At 37.9% G+C, this 18,482-nt stretch overlaps 2 protein-coding genes across 3 annotated transcripts; one reads left to right on the plus strand and one right to left on the minus strand.

Moving 5' to 3' along the window:
- Nucleotides 1-256: 256 nt before the first annotated feature.
- On the plus strand, nucleotides 257-6,597 carry LOC137949690 (uncharacterized). Its single transcript, XM_068795827.1, has 11 exons — nucleotides 257-353; nucleotides 1,407-1,472; nucleotides 1,631-1,698; nucleotides 2,199-2,232; nucleotides 3,619-3,688; nucleotides 3,797-3,854; nucleotides 4,535-4,663; nucleotides 5,404-5,495; nucleotides 5,610-5,694; nucleotides 5,889-5,964; nucleotides 6,105-6,597. The coding sequence occupies exons 1-11, from the start codon at nucleotides 347-349 to the stop codon at nucleotides 6,176-6,178; spliced, it is 759 nt and encodes a 252-aa protein (XP_068651928.1). The 5' UTR covers nucleotides 257-346; the 3' UTR covers nucleotides 6,179-6,597.
- Nucleotides 6,518-17,753, minus strand: LOC137949687 (uncharacterized). 2 transcript variants are annotated; one of them, XM_068795824.1, is made up of 16 exons: nucleotides 17,464-17,753; nucleotides 16,230-17,042; nucleotides 15,263-15,392; nucleotides 14,960-15,161; nucleotides 9,610-9,696; nucleotides 9,468-9,527; nucleotides 9,287-9,373; nucleotides 8,758-8,829; nucleotides 8,604-8,659; nucleotides 8,438-8,523; nucleotides 8,218-8,308; nucleotides 7,946-8,103; nucleotides 7,777-7,868; nucleotides 7,349-7,429; nucleotides 7,143-7,216; nucleotides 6,518-7,025 (listed from the first exon to the last, which is right to left on the minus strand). In XM_068795824.1, the coding sequence occupies exons 2-16, from the start codon at nucleotides 16,762-16,764 to the stop codon at nucleotides 6,950-6,952; spliced, it is 1,887 nt and encodes a 628-aa protein (XP_068651925.1). In that variant the 5' UTR covers nucleotides 16,765-17,042; nucleotides 17,464-17,753; the 3' UTR covers nucleotides 6,518-6,949. The 2 variants fall into 2 exon arrangements, with proteins under 2 accessions (XP_068651925.1, XP_068651924.1); XM_068795823.1 differs by having other exon boundaries at nucleotides 16,230-17,753.
- Between the last annotated feature and the right edge of the window lie 729 nt (nucleotides 17,754-18,482).

Below are 18,482 nucleotides of genomic sequence, written 5' to 3' on the forward strand. Positions count from 1 at the left end.
TTAAAGAGCAAAAGTTTTTGGGTCAACAAGAGCCCACGAGTTTTCATGTTGGGCTTCAATACTCTCTTATTGGTACCCTAATGGGCTATTTCAGCTACAGACCCTAATGGGCCCATATATTCCCGTATCAAAATCAATTGATACGTTATGCGTATCAGCGACAGCCCAACCCCTGGGCCCAGCCACCGAAAGCTGCCGGATCAACGAGGCCGCCGTACCCTAGCGAGTTTGTAAGCTCTTGTTTTTTACAGAGCTACTTAAAGAGCTACTTGGGTAGTGGAAACTATTAGTCTGCCTGGGGTTCTGCAGCTCGTGAATCGAGAAGAAACAACCGCAAATTGCAAACATGACGGGTAACATATTCTTTATTTTGTTTCTGTTAGTTGTAGAACGCTGAATTCTTGTGTGATACCAATGCTGAATCACGAATGTCGAGGAATGGTTGTTTCGTTTTAATGAAAGAACAAGACGTATTTTCTTCTCTTTACCTGGGTGATTGTCTACTGGCATGACTCTGCGATGTCTGCCACACAGTCATGCTTTGTGTTTCGCTGGGTTGTATGTATAAGACAACAGTTTATAGCTTGATGAGCAGTCGTGTTTAACCTCAATTTGTTGGAATTCACAAACCGAAGAGACTTCCTAGTTGTAGCACCTGTGGATTAGAGGGTTGTCTTGATTAGCTCATAATTTTCTCATATTTTCTTTTACAGAAATGCCAAAAGGAAGCTTGAAATTGTGATTCTATTTCTCAAAATATCGGATGGTTTTGCATAATAAACTGAGGATTTGGTGAAGTTTATGGCCTCATAATACTTTCTCTCTAGAAATGTTCAAGGAGTCAGATTTATTTTATTTTATTTTATTGGCATGTTTTCTGTTGATATTGATGGGGAATAAGATACAGTGGTCGTTGGGAGAATTTCTTAGTTCATGCGATACTATCAAGTGTTAATAACTTATTCTTAAAAATTTAATTCTATCTTTTAGCATGTAGACTTTTTTTTTTTTAACATTTTCTGTGGACAACATTAAGATGGTTGAGTTTGTGGACTTTTTTACACGTATAATTTTCTGTACTGGGGACGCAGATAAGCTTGCTATCTTTGGCTTAAGATTTAATAGGGGCTGAATTGGTCATTTTTTGGGTTTGAGTAGTGATGAAACGTTTTTTAAGAGGGAGGTAGACAAGGGTCCCTGAAGGCGATGTACGAGATATTAATAGGAAACCTATAAAATAAAACAGCAAAATGAAAAACATAAAGAAACAAGCAAACACAAAAATGATCAAGCATTAATGAATCTAAAGAAGGCATATTGAATTTAGGATTTCATGTTGATAATGATTAATTAGGTGGTTAACAATATATTCTGTTCTCCTAACTTTATATTCTCCTCCCCTGCAGACTGTGCTCAAGAGCAAGAGATGGAAATCGAAGCATTACAGGCCATATTAATGGATGAAATTGAAGGTTTGTTTTTATAAAGGTTCCATCAACTTACTAATTTAGCACATTAAAGCTCCTCAGTGGACCCTCCTCCAGATGTTCTAACTAAATATTGTTTTTCCCTCCTTCCTCCTCTTTCTTTCTCCTTTACATACTAATTGAACTTATTTTATCTCACTCAGAAATTGACTCTTCTGAGAGTGGACTAAGCACAAAGAATCGCTGCTTTCAGATTACACTGTCTCCTCAGGTGGTTTTTCTGTCTACACCATTGTTGATATCTATAAACATGATTTCGTTAACTAGGTGCTATTATAGTTTCTGTGATAGTATGCTTGACTTGAGAGAATGGGGTCAGAAGTTCTTGTAGCTTGTGACTTTCCATACATGTCATAAAAATAAAATAAAATTGTATCCGATGCATGATCTGTGTCATTATTCATGTGGGGAAAAGTTTTTCCTTGTTCAGATTGGGCTCTAGTCCTAATAATGCCTAAACAGATATAGTACACTAATTTTCATGCCTAGTTTTGTAAGTTTTGTACAAATGTTGAGCTGACATGATTTCATTGACAAATCTGGCAAACTAAGATCATATTCCATGAGTGCCAGATAACAATATTGAGACATGTCTTGTTACTATTCTACTGTTTTCCCGTCAATTGCTGTAATTATTTTGTTGTAAACATTATTATTTGTTTATGCTCAGCTTGTTGTCTTCATAATCACTTTATTTTTATTGGTTGACAGGATGATGAGTTAGACGAGTCAATCTATACTCCAGGTTCCATGATCTACCTAATAGACTTTTTTTTTGTTGATTATCTATTTATGTTGATTTTTTTGAGCTGAAAACAGGTTAATCTTGCTGATGTGCATGGAATAAGATTCTTTTTATGTTGCTGTCGTAACTTCTATATCTTGACTAAAGTAACATTAGCTGTTGATGTTTTGCACTTAGCTTGGAGAACTTACTGATCCTATACTAGAGGATCCCCTAACTTATGTTGTTTGTAAATGACATTGTTTTGATTGGTCAATCTGAATGTTCAGTGAATGGAGAACTAGAAACATGTCAGCGAACTTTTAAGAGCCCAAGGATTTTCAAAGTTGGCCATTTTAAGATTGAGTGTATGTGCTTCAACTTGGACAAATTCAGGAGCGTGTGGAACCCCATGTAGACTATGCACCAAGTTAGACTGTGAAAAGATTTTTTCCATTATGTAAGCCTTTTCACTAAAAATTAATGGAGATTGAGGAAATAACTAGCAAGCCAATGACTGGATTGGAGCAAATGGAGAGTGGTTCTTGAAGTTCTATGTGGTTGGTTCTTGCTGAAGAGAGTAAACGCATATTATACAGGATGGGAATATTAAGGTGGATAATATTTAAGCTATGCTCATTGTTTGAGGATGTATAAAGATCATTTGAACAGGCCTTTGTCTGTTGATGGGGATTCTAAATTAGTTATAGGCTGGATGAAGCAGACATTACATCCATTTTGAAGACTATAGGATGCTTGGGTTAGGCTCAAGATATCTCTCAATCTCTTCTAAATTGTAATTGCTTCGGAGTTGGATGTGTTGCTGTTGTTTTTCATGTGTTTGTGTCATCAATAAATTCACTGTAAAAAAAAATAGAATGTGAAAATAGATATGGGACAAAAACTGGGAAGGAAAAATTAGAAATAGATGTGGTAGAATGTTGAGGGGATGATAAAGAAAAATATAAGATAAAGCCATCTAAGATGGTGGGGACATGTTTGATAGAGAGATATATTTATGATTTTTTTAAAGACTATATATTTCTAAAGTTTTACCAGTAAAAAGGATTTTCTTTTCTTCATCTCATTTTATAAACCCCCAATAAGTAGAGGAAGGAAAAGGAGTAGGTTGGCTTATCTAACAAATGAAAGATATATCAAAATGGATGAGATGGTTCAAATAGCCGTACCTGGCATAATTGGGACAATGCATTGATGATGATGATTTTTGTAGGCATCAATAGCACATCACATGTTTGTTTCCGATTCTTACAATACTTAACAAACTGTAGATGCCTGATCATATCTTTAAGAAAAATCATAGAAGTGTTATTCTTTAATAGATTGTGACCAACAAGATTCAACTTTTAAATTTTGACATGCACTTCTGAAAAAATGTCATTGCAGTTCAGCTTGCTCTGATTTTCTCACACACAGAAAATTATCCAGATGAAGGGCCACTTCTCAATGTGAAAAGGTCACTTTAACAGATGTTGCTGGTGGAACCCAATACTAAGAATTCCATTATTACAACTATTGGTGGACATGGTGTTTGATTTATTAAATTTTAAATTGATGTCTGCAGTATACGAGGAATAAAGTCAGAAGACCTACAAATTTTGAAAGAAAAGCTTGAGCAGGAGGTAGTTTTGTATGCTTTATTTGTTCATAATCCTCTGGCTTGATTCTCTGTTGGTCCTGTATGTAATTTATTTTCTTAGAGAGGAGATAATTAGGCCTAGCCACCAAGCCAATTGCAATGGCACATAGATAGAAAGAGTCCCCTATGTAAAGCCATGTTGATTTGTGAAGGCTTTTATCTGTTCAGTGACCTAAGGACAGGCCTACATGTATCAAGTGTCCAATGTGTTAGGTGATCTCAAAAATATCCCTGCTAAGACTTCTGGAGTTTGATATAGACCACTGAACATGAAGACAGCCCTCACAGGTACCTAACAGAATCAAGTGAAGAAGAATGCAACTATGAGGGTTCTTCATTAATCAGAAAGATGCAATTTTTGTCAAAAATGTTAGCTTTATTCATGAATGTATCTGGTCAAGTTTTATGTTAGTTATAACAGAATAAAGTTTCGTCCAATTGCAATTTTCGAAAAAGAAAGAAAAAATTGCTGATATTTCTTAGGAGCCTGTAATACAACATTCTTTGGCAACAAAACTTCTATTGCCAATCAGAAAAAGCTGTGGTGTTGTATTTAACTTGTTTTAGATTGAGTTGGTCATTTTATATGCACTATGGGTTGCTGTTGCTTTTTCCATTATCCAGTTCAGCGTGATACCTGCTTGTTCTTGTATTTTTTCAAAGGTGCTTGAGAATCTTGGTATGGCGATGATATACACTCTTGCAACATCAGCCAAAGAGTGGTTAAGTGAAAAGTTTGGTCAGAATGCCGAAGAGGCAGAGGATGAAGATCAAGATGCTGAGAAAGATGAGGTGCGGCTGTCTGTCTTGCCCATTAGAGTGACTTCTACGTGGTGATGTATTCTCTAACTTGAAGGTGTGCATGTAGCTCCGCTGGTATTGGAGAGCATTATTCAACAACTACTAGCCGCCAGCATAAAATAATCTCTTCCTTAACATTTCATTCTCCAAATGACACAAGCTGTTAGCCGGTAGAGAAAACATGCAGAACATAGTAATGTCAAGGCACAAGAAAACTATTGAAATATAATCAGTCTAGATCATTAATGTTTGTAGTGTCAACATAACTTGAGATACTTTGAAGAGGTTTTAATTGTTATTTGTTAAATGCTGAAAATTCAAAACATTCCTAGGGTGATAGGATTTACTTATCGAGGCTCTAAGATGCAAAACATTGAAAAGCAAAAAAGAAAAAGAAAAAGAAAAAAGATAGAACATTGATAATTATAAAATAAAATAAAATAAGAGAGATTGATACTCATATTGTGATGGGTTAAGAGATGGAGATAACATCATCTTCAAAGAGAAAGGTTGGACAACATTCTACAAAAGCAGCCTACTTTGCTTCCACATTTAGTTTCTCTCGTTTGTGATGTTTTATTTTTCTCTTCCTTGCTACTTCTGTTGCTGTGAAGTCAAAATTTACACATACCAAGGTGCAAATCACACGTGCAATATATCTGTTTCCTTATTCAATTCTTTGTCTTTTTTTTTTTTTTTTTCAAACTAGTTGTTTTTCCATTGAATCCCAGGTCATTGTACCACATGGAGAACCAGTCACTGTTGATACATTTCTTGCATGGAGGGAACGCTTTGAAGCAGAATTGGCTCTAGAGCGAGCGAAGTATGTCTATACCATTAATGTTTTTAGATAAGGAATTTGTCACTTTGAAAGGACCACATTACCTGTCTACTTCTTGGTTGAACGTAAATCTTCTGCTAAGCTACTTTTTTACAGGTTGATGCCTGAGTCAGCTCTTACAACAACGAAAGAGAAGAAACTTGCTGGCAGGCAGTGGTTCGAGAGTGGACGAGCTGCAGTTGTATGTATCTGACTGTTTCATCTTTATTATGCAACATATATGATATATCCTTTGTCTAATGTCCTAAAATAAGATAACTATTCTGCATGGTCAGCTCTTCTCACTTTTTTGCTTTTTAAATTTATTAAGTGTTTGTATCATGTTTCCACAAAGATGAACGTGATTATCTTTTTGATTGTGTGCATACTCCTCAGAAAGGTGCTGTTCTTGTTAATGAGGGGTCAGAGGACGAAGATGAGGAAGATATCGATGTTGATGATGATTTTGAAGGTGAGTTTTTCTTCTCCAATTAACAGATTTGAAAGCCATCCTCTCCCAAGATCATTAGTTTTTTTCTGAGATTCATTTGTTATTCTTGTTGGTTATCGTATTCTAATGCGATGTTCTTGTGGTGGATTTTAAAATGACAGATGATGAAGAAGATATGCTTGAGCATTATTTGGCAGAGAGATCTGAGGGGTCTTCTCACAGTTCTAGGAAGTAAAAGTGCATCCGATTTTGTGTTGCGATAGACTTCTAACAGAGCCGTAGCCAAGCTCAATTTCTCCTTTCTCTTCCTTTTTTACAGAGGACCAGAGAGTTACAGTGATCTTGTTTTACCTGGTCAGACCAATTACACGAATCAGGAACTTTCCAAAATCAAAAGCAATTGAAATTCTGTCATAATTGGCTTGCTTTGGTACACTGCTGTCCAAAAAATTTTTACGCTGTATACTTATTTAAGGTGTATTGGTTCATCGGACATAAACGACTCATAAGATTGGATATAGAGGATAGTTCAGTAAGATTGTAGTTGTTATTCTAGTTGATAAAAGATTTTGTTAACTCTGGCTAATCATTTTGTATGGAACAAGCTTAACATCAGCAAAGTTTTCATTTGTTACAAGGCAGATGGAGAGAGTGCAGCAAGGCAACTTTCAACTTTGATAAAGAATACATCTTATTAGTCAATTATTTAAAAGGACAGGGACATTGGGTCAGCAACTCATGCTGGCAAACACATTTCAAGGACCCTTTCTACCGTTCAGCTCTCTACAGGGCACTCTTCTCAAATCCTCAATGAATAAGCTTATGCATATATATGTTACAACAGTGCGATGGAGCTCTTCCAAGTTCCATCCAACTAAATCGTGGCGGCCTTCGATTGATGACTCGCCTGCCTGTGCGATTGTTCTTCGACGGAGCTTTTCATACTAACTATACGTGGATCCCAATTGGGTATTGGTTGATTCTGATTTTGTTCATTTTCTAGGCTTTAAACGCATCCTTGATCACTCATAGCTTGTGCAAGGTTTAGAAAAGCACAGATATTGCCGCCATGTACCAGAGCCCTGCAAATGAAACCAACAAGAAAAGATTACCAGATTTTCAGTTTGACTTAGGGTTTATGATTTCAAAGAAGCTGACCATTGAAAGCCTGATACTGGGAGAAGTGCCGATGTGCTTACTCAGGGCTGTCTTTTAGAAAGCCATATTCATTGGCTACCTTCATGGATTTTTGATATGTCTGCTTCATTGTTTCCTGTCATAAGAATAGAAGCTGGTTAATGGTAAGACAGGATATCTTTCGTCCAACAACAGCAACTATGAACAAACTTGGTAAATATGATTAAGATTAAAGAAGATTTGAACAAGTGAAAGGATCTAGAGTCACCTGTAATTTACTCTCAAAATCCTCTGGAGACCAGTGCATCAAATTATATTCGTGATTCAATTCGAGTTCTCCTACTGCAACCTGCAAAATTAAGGATTTTAAGTCTGACAACTAGTTCTACAAAAATTTATTACACCTCTCTAGCATGACAACAACATATTACTTTATCAATATAAACAACCCGTGCTACAAAACTTCCTTCTTCCAATAGAAAATTTTCAATGCTTAGACCTGATTTTAATCCAGTATTTTGATGAGGAACACTCACTATTTGTTTGTGGTTCAATTTGCAAAACCACTCGAGAGGCAGAAAGTTAAGAGTGAACATCATTCTTTTTCCATGGCTCTCATGGGTCAGAAAAGTTTTGAAAGTTTTTATTATTGAAAATAAACTGTGTACTGTCATAGAACAATGAAAATTTTCATACCCCTCCAGCACTAGAAGCCTTTGCTGGAGCAATCAGAACCTTGGCTTTCTTCAAAACATCAATTGCCTGCGGTGTACAAGGCATATTTGAACCTGCTAGTCGGACAGTAATCAGAAATAATGACAGGAAACCGGGGAAAAAAATGTTAATAGCAATTGAGTCAATTTACCTTCTATTATTATACGACAACCTGTGTTAACTAAAGCAAGGGCATCAGATTGATCAATTTCATTTTGACAAGCACAAGGAAATGCAATATCACATCGTTCGTTCCAAGGTTTTGCATCTTCAAAATACTTGGCACGGGAATATGTCTTCACATAATCTCTGTAAAGTACCAAAACAAATGTCCCTTCAAAAAGTTACGTCAAGGTTAAACTTAACCCAGTGAAGAAGTTACAAAAAAAGATAAAATTAATAGGCAAGGAGGGAGATACAGACTTCAAACTTCTTTGTTGGACCTTGATATCCCTCAAAAGTGTTAATTTTACATAATCAAATCCATCCTCATCCAATAAATAGCCCTTGGAATCTGTTCAAGTGCAAGATTGCAACAACAACCCAAATTTACAGCAGCAAAAAGGCCACATTATCTAAGGATAGAACAGAAAGTAGTCATATGTGAGTTTAACTATAGCAAACAGAGGAACGACTAGCTTACCCGAGATTGTGATTGGGAGAGCACCATAGGAGTGAAGCTTCTCTACAACGTGCATTGCTATTTTTCCAGCACCACTTACTACACATCTGTAGATGGAAAAGTTCAACTACCACTCTATTCATAAGAAGAATCCAATAAAATCAAGGTATCCAGTAGGTATAGAGACCTTAGTCCTTTGATTTCTTTATTCATTTCCCCAAGTATAAGATGAGCAAAGAAGACCTGTTGGGAAGGCCAGGCGTTGATGACATAGAAATAAACATATTTGAGGAGAAATATATATTCAATAGACTTCAACACAGAAAAGAGAGCCAAGGTACCAGTCCATAGCCAGTAGCTTCAGTCCGTAGACTAGAACCCGACCAGAAGATCTTTGGTCCTGTAAAACTTCCCTGCATAAGTAAAGCATTCGGATGAAAACATAATGATAAGTCCCAGTATAGAGAAAGAAGGCAAAGGTCGTAATTTTCTGTTTACTGCAATAATTGGGAACATGTATAAAACAAATAACGTGGTCAAACTCTTCAACTAACCATGACCAAATGCTTAACTCATAAAAATAAAGAAAAGAAATGCTATTGCAATAATTTCCCGACAGTTTTCTTACAAGACCTCCTTGTATGCATAAAAGCTCTCTCTTTCAATATAAAAAGGTATTTACTTGATAAACATGATGATTCAAGTGGAGATAAGCTCATAGAGATGGGATCACGAGATTATGCAAAAAAAAATGAACTCGAAATAACCACACAAAGAGGAAAAAGGAGAAGAAAAACAAAGAAACTTTTAGAGTCTTATGAATTTATGAAAAATAGTATAATGGAATGCCTTCTTGAAGCACTGCAATACCTGGAAATGCCCAGCAAGACGTCTGTACTGTCCAAAGAGGTAGCCCATTTCTCGAGGGCCCACACCCATGTCCTCTGCTGGGAGGTCCTGCAAAGAAACACAGCACAAAAAATTCGAATTCTAAATTGGGATAGACATTTGCAGATTGGCACCAATTGATGTTGAAAGCAAGCTATGCTACCTGGTCAGGACCCAAATATCGATATAATTCATCCATGAAACTCTGGCAAAAGCGCATAATCTGCTAACATTGATCATTTATCAGAACCAGGATGAACATAACCCAATCCATGATAAAGTAAAGGCAACAGCGAAGTTAATACCTCCCCCTCGCTTTTTCCTTTTGGATCAAAATCACTACCTCCAACTGCACCTCCAAGTTTATATGGCGACAAAGCATTTTTAAGAGTCTGTAGACAAGTTAAAGATATATCTTCAGTTCTACTCTTTCTTCCAAGAGAGAGAGAGAGGGAGACAGAAAGGAGAAAAATGAAAGGAGACTGACAAATGGAAAGATGTACTTCTGCTCTAGGCTCTTGATTTAAGAAACTACAGAGATATATATTGCTTCTTCACATCTCCACATGCCACTTTGGGGAGAGCACATGGTCATATTTTCTTCTATTCTCCTAAGGAAGGATCATGGTGAAGAATATGAAAATTAGAGGTGCCCAAGACAGCTAAACTTGAAGTTTGCTTCATTTTAAACATTCTAGAGTTTTCCTATTCTCTATAATAGCATGAACACTGAGGTACATTCCATGATTATTGTGCAATGGGCTAGAGAGTGAGGCTGATATCCACATAGAATAACGACCCTTAAGACCTAGTCTGACTGTAATCTGCAGGAGAACAGAAAATCAGCAACATTGCACGAATCTAGATGATTTTTATTTTTTTTAAAAAAGATGGAAAAATATTATGAGAAAGAAAAGGGGCAAAAAGACCAAATTACAGAGCTATCACAAAAAGATGTTGAAAGTTGATTCCATCCTTTCCATGTTGATCAGCAGCAGTATTAGATGATCTGATCATTAAAACCCATTCGATTGTGCGGGATCAGCAGTGTCAAATGTGTGTAGGAACTGCTGGCCATATCTCTGAGGGTAGTTGAGTCACCCATATCCCAGGAAATAACAGTCTTATAACCACCCTCCACCATTACTGGTGCTGAGAAGTGTAGAGAGTAAATCATGAGCTGATTAAGAACCTGTACAGTCCAGCTGCAGTAGAATCATCTCGCAAAGAGGCCAAGAATAAGACAGAAGGGTTTTTCCAACTTGATCTGGAACTACATGCCCAAGCAGACTCCAGATTGCTACGGGAGCTGCAGTAAAAGTTGGTTTTCAACCAACCGAGTGCAGGAGGAGACCAAACCACAAGTTTCTGGCTGATGAATGGAATACCCAGCAACAGTCTACCAATTCTCCCTAACCAGCGCACTTGAGAGATCCTCACAAGTCTTTTATCGGTGATGTCCAAAATAAAATCAGGTGTATTGTCTTTTCACCAAGGAGTAAAACTTTTTCTAGAAAAGGGGCGATTGATTCGCCCTTATTTTTTTTTAGAAAGTGATAATTTAATTAAACAAAGAAGCAAACCAACAAAACTAGGGAGGCATTCCCTTTACAAGAAGGGAATGGAGAGAGGTTCCCTGCTTAGCAAAAGCATCAACAACAAAACTTGCAGATTTGGGAACATGGAACTAAATACAGGTAATGTGGGGGAGAATATCTAAAATAGAATAGTAAATATCCCAATGACGCCACAACGGAGAAGAGGGAAAGGATAACCATCCAACTATCACTGCAGAGTTTCCCTCAATGTGGAGTGGACTGGAGAGGTGCTCGCGGAAGATGATGAAGCCTCTGAGGAGGGCCTGAAGCTCGACAAAAGTGGAGTCAGAAATACCCATAGGTCTAGAATAAGACATGAGCTAGTTGCCAACTGAATCATGAAAGACACCACCATAGCCCGCCATACTAGGATTTCCAAAGAGCTACCATCAAAATTCAGCTTGATGAAGCCCGGTTGAGGAGGTTGTCATTCCTGCATAGAGGGAGGTTTCGCCGAGGCGCCCATCTCAGCAATGGTACTCCAGTTGTCCCTGAGTGAGAGGCCTGACAGAGAGGGAAACTTCTTCCTAGAATGAAGCCACAAGGAGATGAGGTCAATGATGGAGGAGGTGACCCGATCCCGATAGAGGTGCTTGGCGCTAAAGCGCCTATTATTGCATTCCATCCAAATACCTCAAGGGATCAAGGCAACACAAGCTTAAATGATCATCTTGTCCAATTTAGGGAAGGGAACCCCGAGGAGCAAGCGCCCAACCAATCGGAGGTCTCTTGGCAAGCATAATTGAAGGTCAAACCGACTGAGAATGCTCATCCAAATGGACTAAGAAAAGGGGCACGAAACAAGGAAGTGGCAAATAGTCTCCTCCTCAAAATCACAAAGATGGCAAGAAGCGCACACACTATGATTACCACATCGATGGAGGTTTTCAGCAGTGAGGATCTTATTAAGCCCAACACTCCATAGGAAGAATTTTGGTTGAGGGTTGTCGAAGTCCATCCCTTGATGAGGGAGTAGGAGGAGACAAAAAACATACCACTAGCCTCCAGCCACTAAAGCATCTCAAGGCCTAGAGGAAGAGATCACCTCCAAAAGGCAAGAAGCAAGAAAGGCATCCGCATCATCAAGACCACGACGAAGACGGAGCTCCCAAGCTCCCAAACCCCAAGCACCAACGACCAACAGACAACTGTTATGGTCCTGGGGTTAAGTATCAATGTCTTCCGCTCCTAACAGGCCGGTCTTTTGGGTAGTATTGGCTAGGTGCTTAACATTTGGTATCAGAGCGGACGCCACGTTGCGAGTTCGATTCCAGGGGCGTGCAGAGGCTAGATTAAAATTACTGGTAGACTGCGGTTGGGCCAGTGTCGCTACGCCGTCGTGTTCCTCGGCTCTTCGTGAGTTCGAATCCCCAAGGGGAGTCCCGGCGCGGGTGTCGCGAGCCCCGGACGTGGTCACCGTAAGGGATTATGGGATCTTGACCTGGCACCAGTCGTTGAGTGTTAAGCCACCATGGACGTCGGCTCGCGAAGGTGGGGTGTACTATTATGGTCCTGGGGCTAAGTACCTATGTCTTCTGCTCCTAACAGGCCAGTCTTTTGGGTAGTATTGGCTAGGTGTTTAATAACAACACAGTGTGGAGGCCCGCCAAACGTTACCAAAAGAGTCTTCAAAGGCCCAGAGCTAACCCACCAATCCTTCTAGAAGCGAATCGAGCGACAGTTACCAACATGGAAGCGAATACCCGAACAGAATAAGGGGAGAAGAAGAAAAATAGATCTCCAAATTGGAGATAGGGCAATTCTCCTTCCTCCCGAGGTCCACCATGGTTCCTGCCAGTTTAGCTTGAAAGTCATCATCGGTCTCCAAAGGTTGTTGCCAACAGTGTTGAATTTCCAAATCCACTTGAGGAGGAGGGCCATATTCATATCCTTGATGAGCCAAACACCCAGCCCTCCCTAGATTTGGAAGTGCACGCATCCTTCCAACCCACTAGATAATATTTAAAATCCATAAAGGTACCACACCAAAGAAATTTCCTCATCAAACCGTCAATTTGGTGGCAAATCGAAGCGGGACAATGCATTAATGAGAGAAAATAATTTGGGATACCAGCCAAATATGATTTGAGAAGAGTAAGCTTTCCGGCCTTTGACAGACATACTGAAACTAATCGCTCTAACCAAAGATTCTAGTTTATTGCAGCCAAACTAATCCTCCAGAAGAATAGGCCCATCCTCGACATGGACATATTAATAGAACTAGTCAATAACTCCAAGGGAGTAGCAGACATATAGAAACAAATCCTAAATCTTTTGAGGAAGGAGTTCTGAACCTCTTTTGCAAAACCACATTTAAGAATTGCAGTGGTAGTTTTATCCTCCACATGTTAGAATTTGCAGTATGGATCCGCAATGGTACAAACCCTTCTTCTTGGCTGGTCGTAGGTTAGAACCTTCCCTTTCAATACACACTACAAAAAAATTGACCTTAGGGGGGGGGCGGGGGCAGATTTATGAACTTCCAAGCAATTGCTAGGTACTTTGTGTTAAGAGAGAAATTAAATTATGTAATAGTTACGGATAATAATGACAAATCAATCAAAGATTGATTTGTGATTTGTCGTGATTTCCTAAAATCAAGAGAAAATCTTGATTGATTTTGATAAATTAAGGAAATTCGATTCCTTAAATAAGGAATCAAATAATCCTTCAATAGGCTTGTATTAATTATAAAATTCATTCTGATTCAAATAAAAAATTTCCCTCTCTCATTTCATCCGTGGATTAGGCTCCTAGGGCAGAACATGTAAAATCAGTTTGTGTTGTTTTTCACTTTCATCTTCAATTTCATTTTTGCATAGAAATTTCTCACTTTGGAAGTCTTGTTGCCCGTTATACAAGGTGAAGTAACAGGATGCAACAGAGAACTTACCACCATTGCTTGCTCTCCAGATTATCTAGTCCTCACCATGCCCTTATTGTAGTAAAACTTTGGAAACTGCAACAAGGTATCCTAGTTACATGTCGATTTCTTCTTTTTTTAATTTTTTTATAAAAAAAAATCTATTCTGATAATGTATTAGTAAAGAGTCTACTCACGTCACAGATAATTACTTTTTTCTACTTATCTGTGTGCAAATAGCAGACACTGCTAAATACAAGTTTGTGCTCAAGTCAACCCAAGGATATTTTAAATAGAAACCCAACAATCTTTTGATAACAATAAATTGTAAAAAAACTACTTCCCTCAACACTGAATAACATTTGAAGCATCATTAGTTTTCTAATATGGGTCACTTTTGTATCCTATCAACTAATAACAGGATGCTGTCATATAACTCAGTGGTACTTGCCAGCACAAGCATGAAATCCATGCTCAAATATATCCAAGGCTTTGAAGGTACGGGTAGTAGCATATAAAGGCCAGAGTTAAAAGCAGCATTATGATTTTGTTGGCATATTTGGCACCTATTAACTTGCCTTTCTACATCTATCTTGGGCTTCAGCTAATAATATTGGTTAGCAATCACTTAAATAGGTAGTATCCCTGCCAAATAGTCCTACACCATGCTACTCCTGTAAGATTTATGACCTTAAAGGACAATCAGGGACACATAAACAGTTACATTGACAAAATACCACATAAATAGCATGAATCCCTGGAACCAATACAAAACAGTGACATGTATAGAAGAGAAACCTATACCATCAACATACATCATGGGCAGATTTTCTCTCATACTAACATATGATGCAAGTGAGTTCCACGGGTTTTAAAGTAAGTACTCCAGAAGATCTTTTCAGCTACTTTTAGAAGGATTAGATGCCTAGAAAGATGAGTTTTTAGCTATTCTTAGAAGGACAAGGGATCAATTCCACTGCCCATTACCTAACAACAATTGCCACCAGAACAACCCTCTAGAAATCAGCTCCATGCTTTTCAATAAGTAATTACACCATCACAACAAATAATTGTTCATTTTTCCTTTCAGTTTTCTACTTCTGGTTTCCTTTAAATGGTCATTGACATTATAAATGGGTTTTTTTCTTTAAAAAGGACAGACATTTCAAAGTTCTTGAGAGATATAACGGATACCTGCTCAAAACCAAGGAATTTGGCAACACTTAAGTTCATAGATGGATGAAAACGAAGACCTCCTCTGCATGGACCCAAGACTTGACTGAACTGTACACGAAAGCCTCGATTAACATGTGTTTCTCCTTTATCATCAACCCATGGCACTCGGAAAATAATCATCCTCTCGGGCTCTAACAAGCGTTCCAAAATGTGAACATACCTAATACGAGCAAGCACAGTTTGTTGTTCCTGATTGAAACGTGATAAAAGATAAATACAATGCAATAATGAACCAAGCCAAAATTTCCAGAGGGAACTCACTGAGAGTTCTTCAGTAACACTGGTTCCAAGGAATGCACCACTTCTTGCACTGACTGAATAAATTCAATCTCATGCGGGTCTCTTCTTAACAGCGCTTCAACAATCGATCCAGCGGTTTTAGACATTAGAGCTTTATTATTTTGAACATGTTGCACATATAAAAAGGCTTGAAGTTTAGTATCAAGTTGGAGCAAATGCATAAAAAACAATATTCTACTGCATGATTCTGACAAAAATTTCATTATATAATTTAAACTTCATATCCAAAATATTTAAGGTGTTTTAGAAAAAAAAAAAAACAAAAGTATCATATTTTGGAGTCCACAAACATGGAGGATAGCAAAAATTCAGGAGTAACGGATGCTTTTTGTCAAGCTGCGCTCATTGGTTTTATGTCATTTCTGGCATTACAGGTTAAGAGAAGCCTTTCAGTGAACAAGAGGAAAGCTTTCCAAACTATTATAACTCATCGGAAAAACTCAAAGCTTTTTATTTGAGATCGGGTAAATACTAAGGACTTGTTCCTTTTCATTCGTTTCTTCAAACATAATCATTTGTGAATTGCACCAACGGATCCACATGAATGTACAAATACAAAAGAACATACTCTTGTAGGCATAAATTTGTTACAATTTCATTTTTCTAAAAAGAAAAGATACTGCTTCCCTGGAAGAATCTATCATAGTGAAATATTTTGTTCTTCCCACAAATAACAAAAAAAAGGAAAAGATTACCATCTTGTTATACATTATTCAGACAAAATATACTTTTTAGATCAAACAATACAGTAAGGTTCATGAAAATTTTCAAGTGAAAATAGCTGAATGAACAAACCTTTTACCATACATCATGCACTTAATCCCAAAATAAAGTGGAGACAAAAGAAGCAATTGAGAACACGATATGACATGAACATAAATTACCATGCCTTTTTTTATATAGAGGATAAAAGGTTTACTACTCACACCTTTCACAAATATGGGCTTCTCAGCAATTGTTAAAATTTTATCTTTTGATGCCAGTTGGAGCCGGATAGCCTCCTTGTGAAGGAGACTGTTGTTGTGTTCTTCCAATGCACTCATCTGCATATTCCGACTGCCTTCATTTCCATAAGGATTCCGTTTATGTTTACGACCATATTCACTGCAAACTGAACAAAATATCCTCGCAGTACCATCTACAATTTTAAACTGGGCCCATTTATAAGTTTCTGCCCATTCATCTCTCCACTTCTTGACGACTTTTTTCTTTCTTTTGGCAGGTTGTAGTTTTGGCATCTCATGGTCTTCATCCGTGTGATGGTTAACCATAAATTGCCTATGCTCCTCATGATCTTCTACCATCGGTTCCTGTGATACCCCAACAAGTGTTGAATTTGCAAAAGATGGATCATCTTCCCCATGTCCAATCTCCAAATCAATTTCTTCACCTATCTCTCTCACAACCAAGTGATGCCTCTGTGCCTGCCGCAGCAGATTGATCTCATCCATGGCAGAATTCATCCCTGAACCCCAAATAGGAGCATTCAGGCTACCAAATTCACAAACAACTTAAGTCGCTTCCACTTTCAACCATGATTATCACAAGTCCTTAAAATAGCATAAAAAACGCAGACTGATTCTCAGAACCCTCCTCGCACCAATACTAAAGCAGTAAAACCCGAAATTTTTTATAAATTGAGAATCCAGGCCCTCAAGAACTTGTATTTGCAATTCATATACTCTCAGCTGGTTGTGGCTCTTGCAATTCTCCCCTGTCCTCGATTTTACTCCGCGAATTCCTGATCAGAAGATTAAACGTTCAAATGGTAAAAGAGTCAATAAGAAAAACGCTACAATCTGATCGTCATCGTTGAAATGCACCGGGACTTTGCCAAAAAATTCCATAGTATTCCACCATTATACCGACCATTATCTTCCAAACACTACTTCCTGAAAGCTCCGTTCATCGCCTATCCAGTTCAAGTGATCGTCAGAAAGTATAAATCAAACCCACGGAGAAATTCACGACGAAGTTCCTTCAATTGCTCAAAAATCTTGACAAAAGAAACGATGGAAAACATCATTGAATCAAAAGATACCAAAATGGAGACCTCATCAAAATTCATCGTAAGTTTCAGAAATACAGCCACCGGAATGACTGAAATAATCACATAGGACCCTGTGAAATTCTCGTATCTTCAACAGACCCAAACAAAGTACCTTGGAATGAAACAAGGAAAAGAGCCGAACTCTGGAGTTCCAGTCAACTGTTATTTTCAGTTCTTTCCTCACACTCCTTCCGTTGTTTCTCAATGTCTTTTATCAATCAAACAGGTTGTTCGGCGCGTAGCACTGACCCAACTCAGTTTCTGGATGATGGGTCTCCAAAAATCCTCTCTTACTCTTTCCCGAAAGAGACAGATAGAAGGGGTTTTTACAGGTGGTTCCTTTTGCAGTCCTCGGTCCTCGACGAGGACTTAAGGGTGATTATAAGCTCCTTGAAGGGGTGATCGTGCAAAAGTAGTTTCTGAAAAGAGAACGGAAATTAGCGAAGCTTTAATGGCTACCTATTGGACCCCAAGGGCCAGAAGAAAGGAAGAAAAACAGATAAGACGGAAACTGCCAAAACATACTGTAAATCGGAGGGTGACTTTTCGTGCTATATAAAGTTGAAGAGAATTCTCCATTTTTGTGACAGTACCTGACGTTCTGGGTATTGTCACTTCCTGTCTGTGAAATATTTTTAGAAATATTCGATGTGCGAGGACTACTACTTACGAAGTAGAGGGCATTGATTCATTGTAGTTACAGATTTAGTTATTTAATTAAGTGATAATCAGATAAATTATCTTTATGTTTATGTCCGTTCACAATGGGATAAATTCGAATTAAATAATAAAAATACTCTCTGTGTCCCATATGAGAGATAAATGACAACAAAATATTTTCCCTTTAATAAGTATTTGTATAAAAAAATTAGCCAAGCTCCAAACAAACTAGTCTACAGGGAGAATCACACTCTTCTAAAATTCATTACAAAAATCATCTCTGATCTACACTTTCTTCCTGTACTTCCCACTTGAATTCACTTCTATAGGTAACCTTCAGGCTATTGAAAGAAAGGTGTAGGAGAAGGGTGGGGGGGGGTTACCTCTTTAGTGCTTTTTGATTTATTTATTCACAATTTTTTATTGGAGAAATAAGATAATATAAAAAATCAAATTTCTATCTTTTTAGCA

The sequence above is a fragment of the Aristolochia californica genome, unplaced genomic scaffold (assembly GCF_029961685.1).
Source record: "Aristolochia californica isolate CCGP_79_NKW_82.1479 unplaced genomic scaffold, dmAriCali1.0.hap1 SCAF_14, whole genome shotgun sequence".
NCBI classification, from domain to species: Eukaryota; Viridiplantae; Streptophyta; class Magnoliopsida; order Piperales; family Aristolochiaceae; genus Aristolochia; species Aristolochia californica.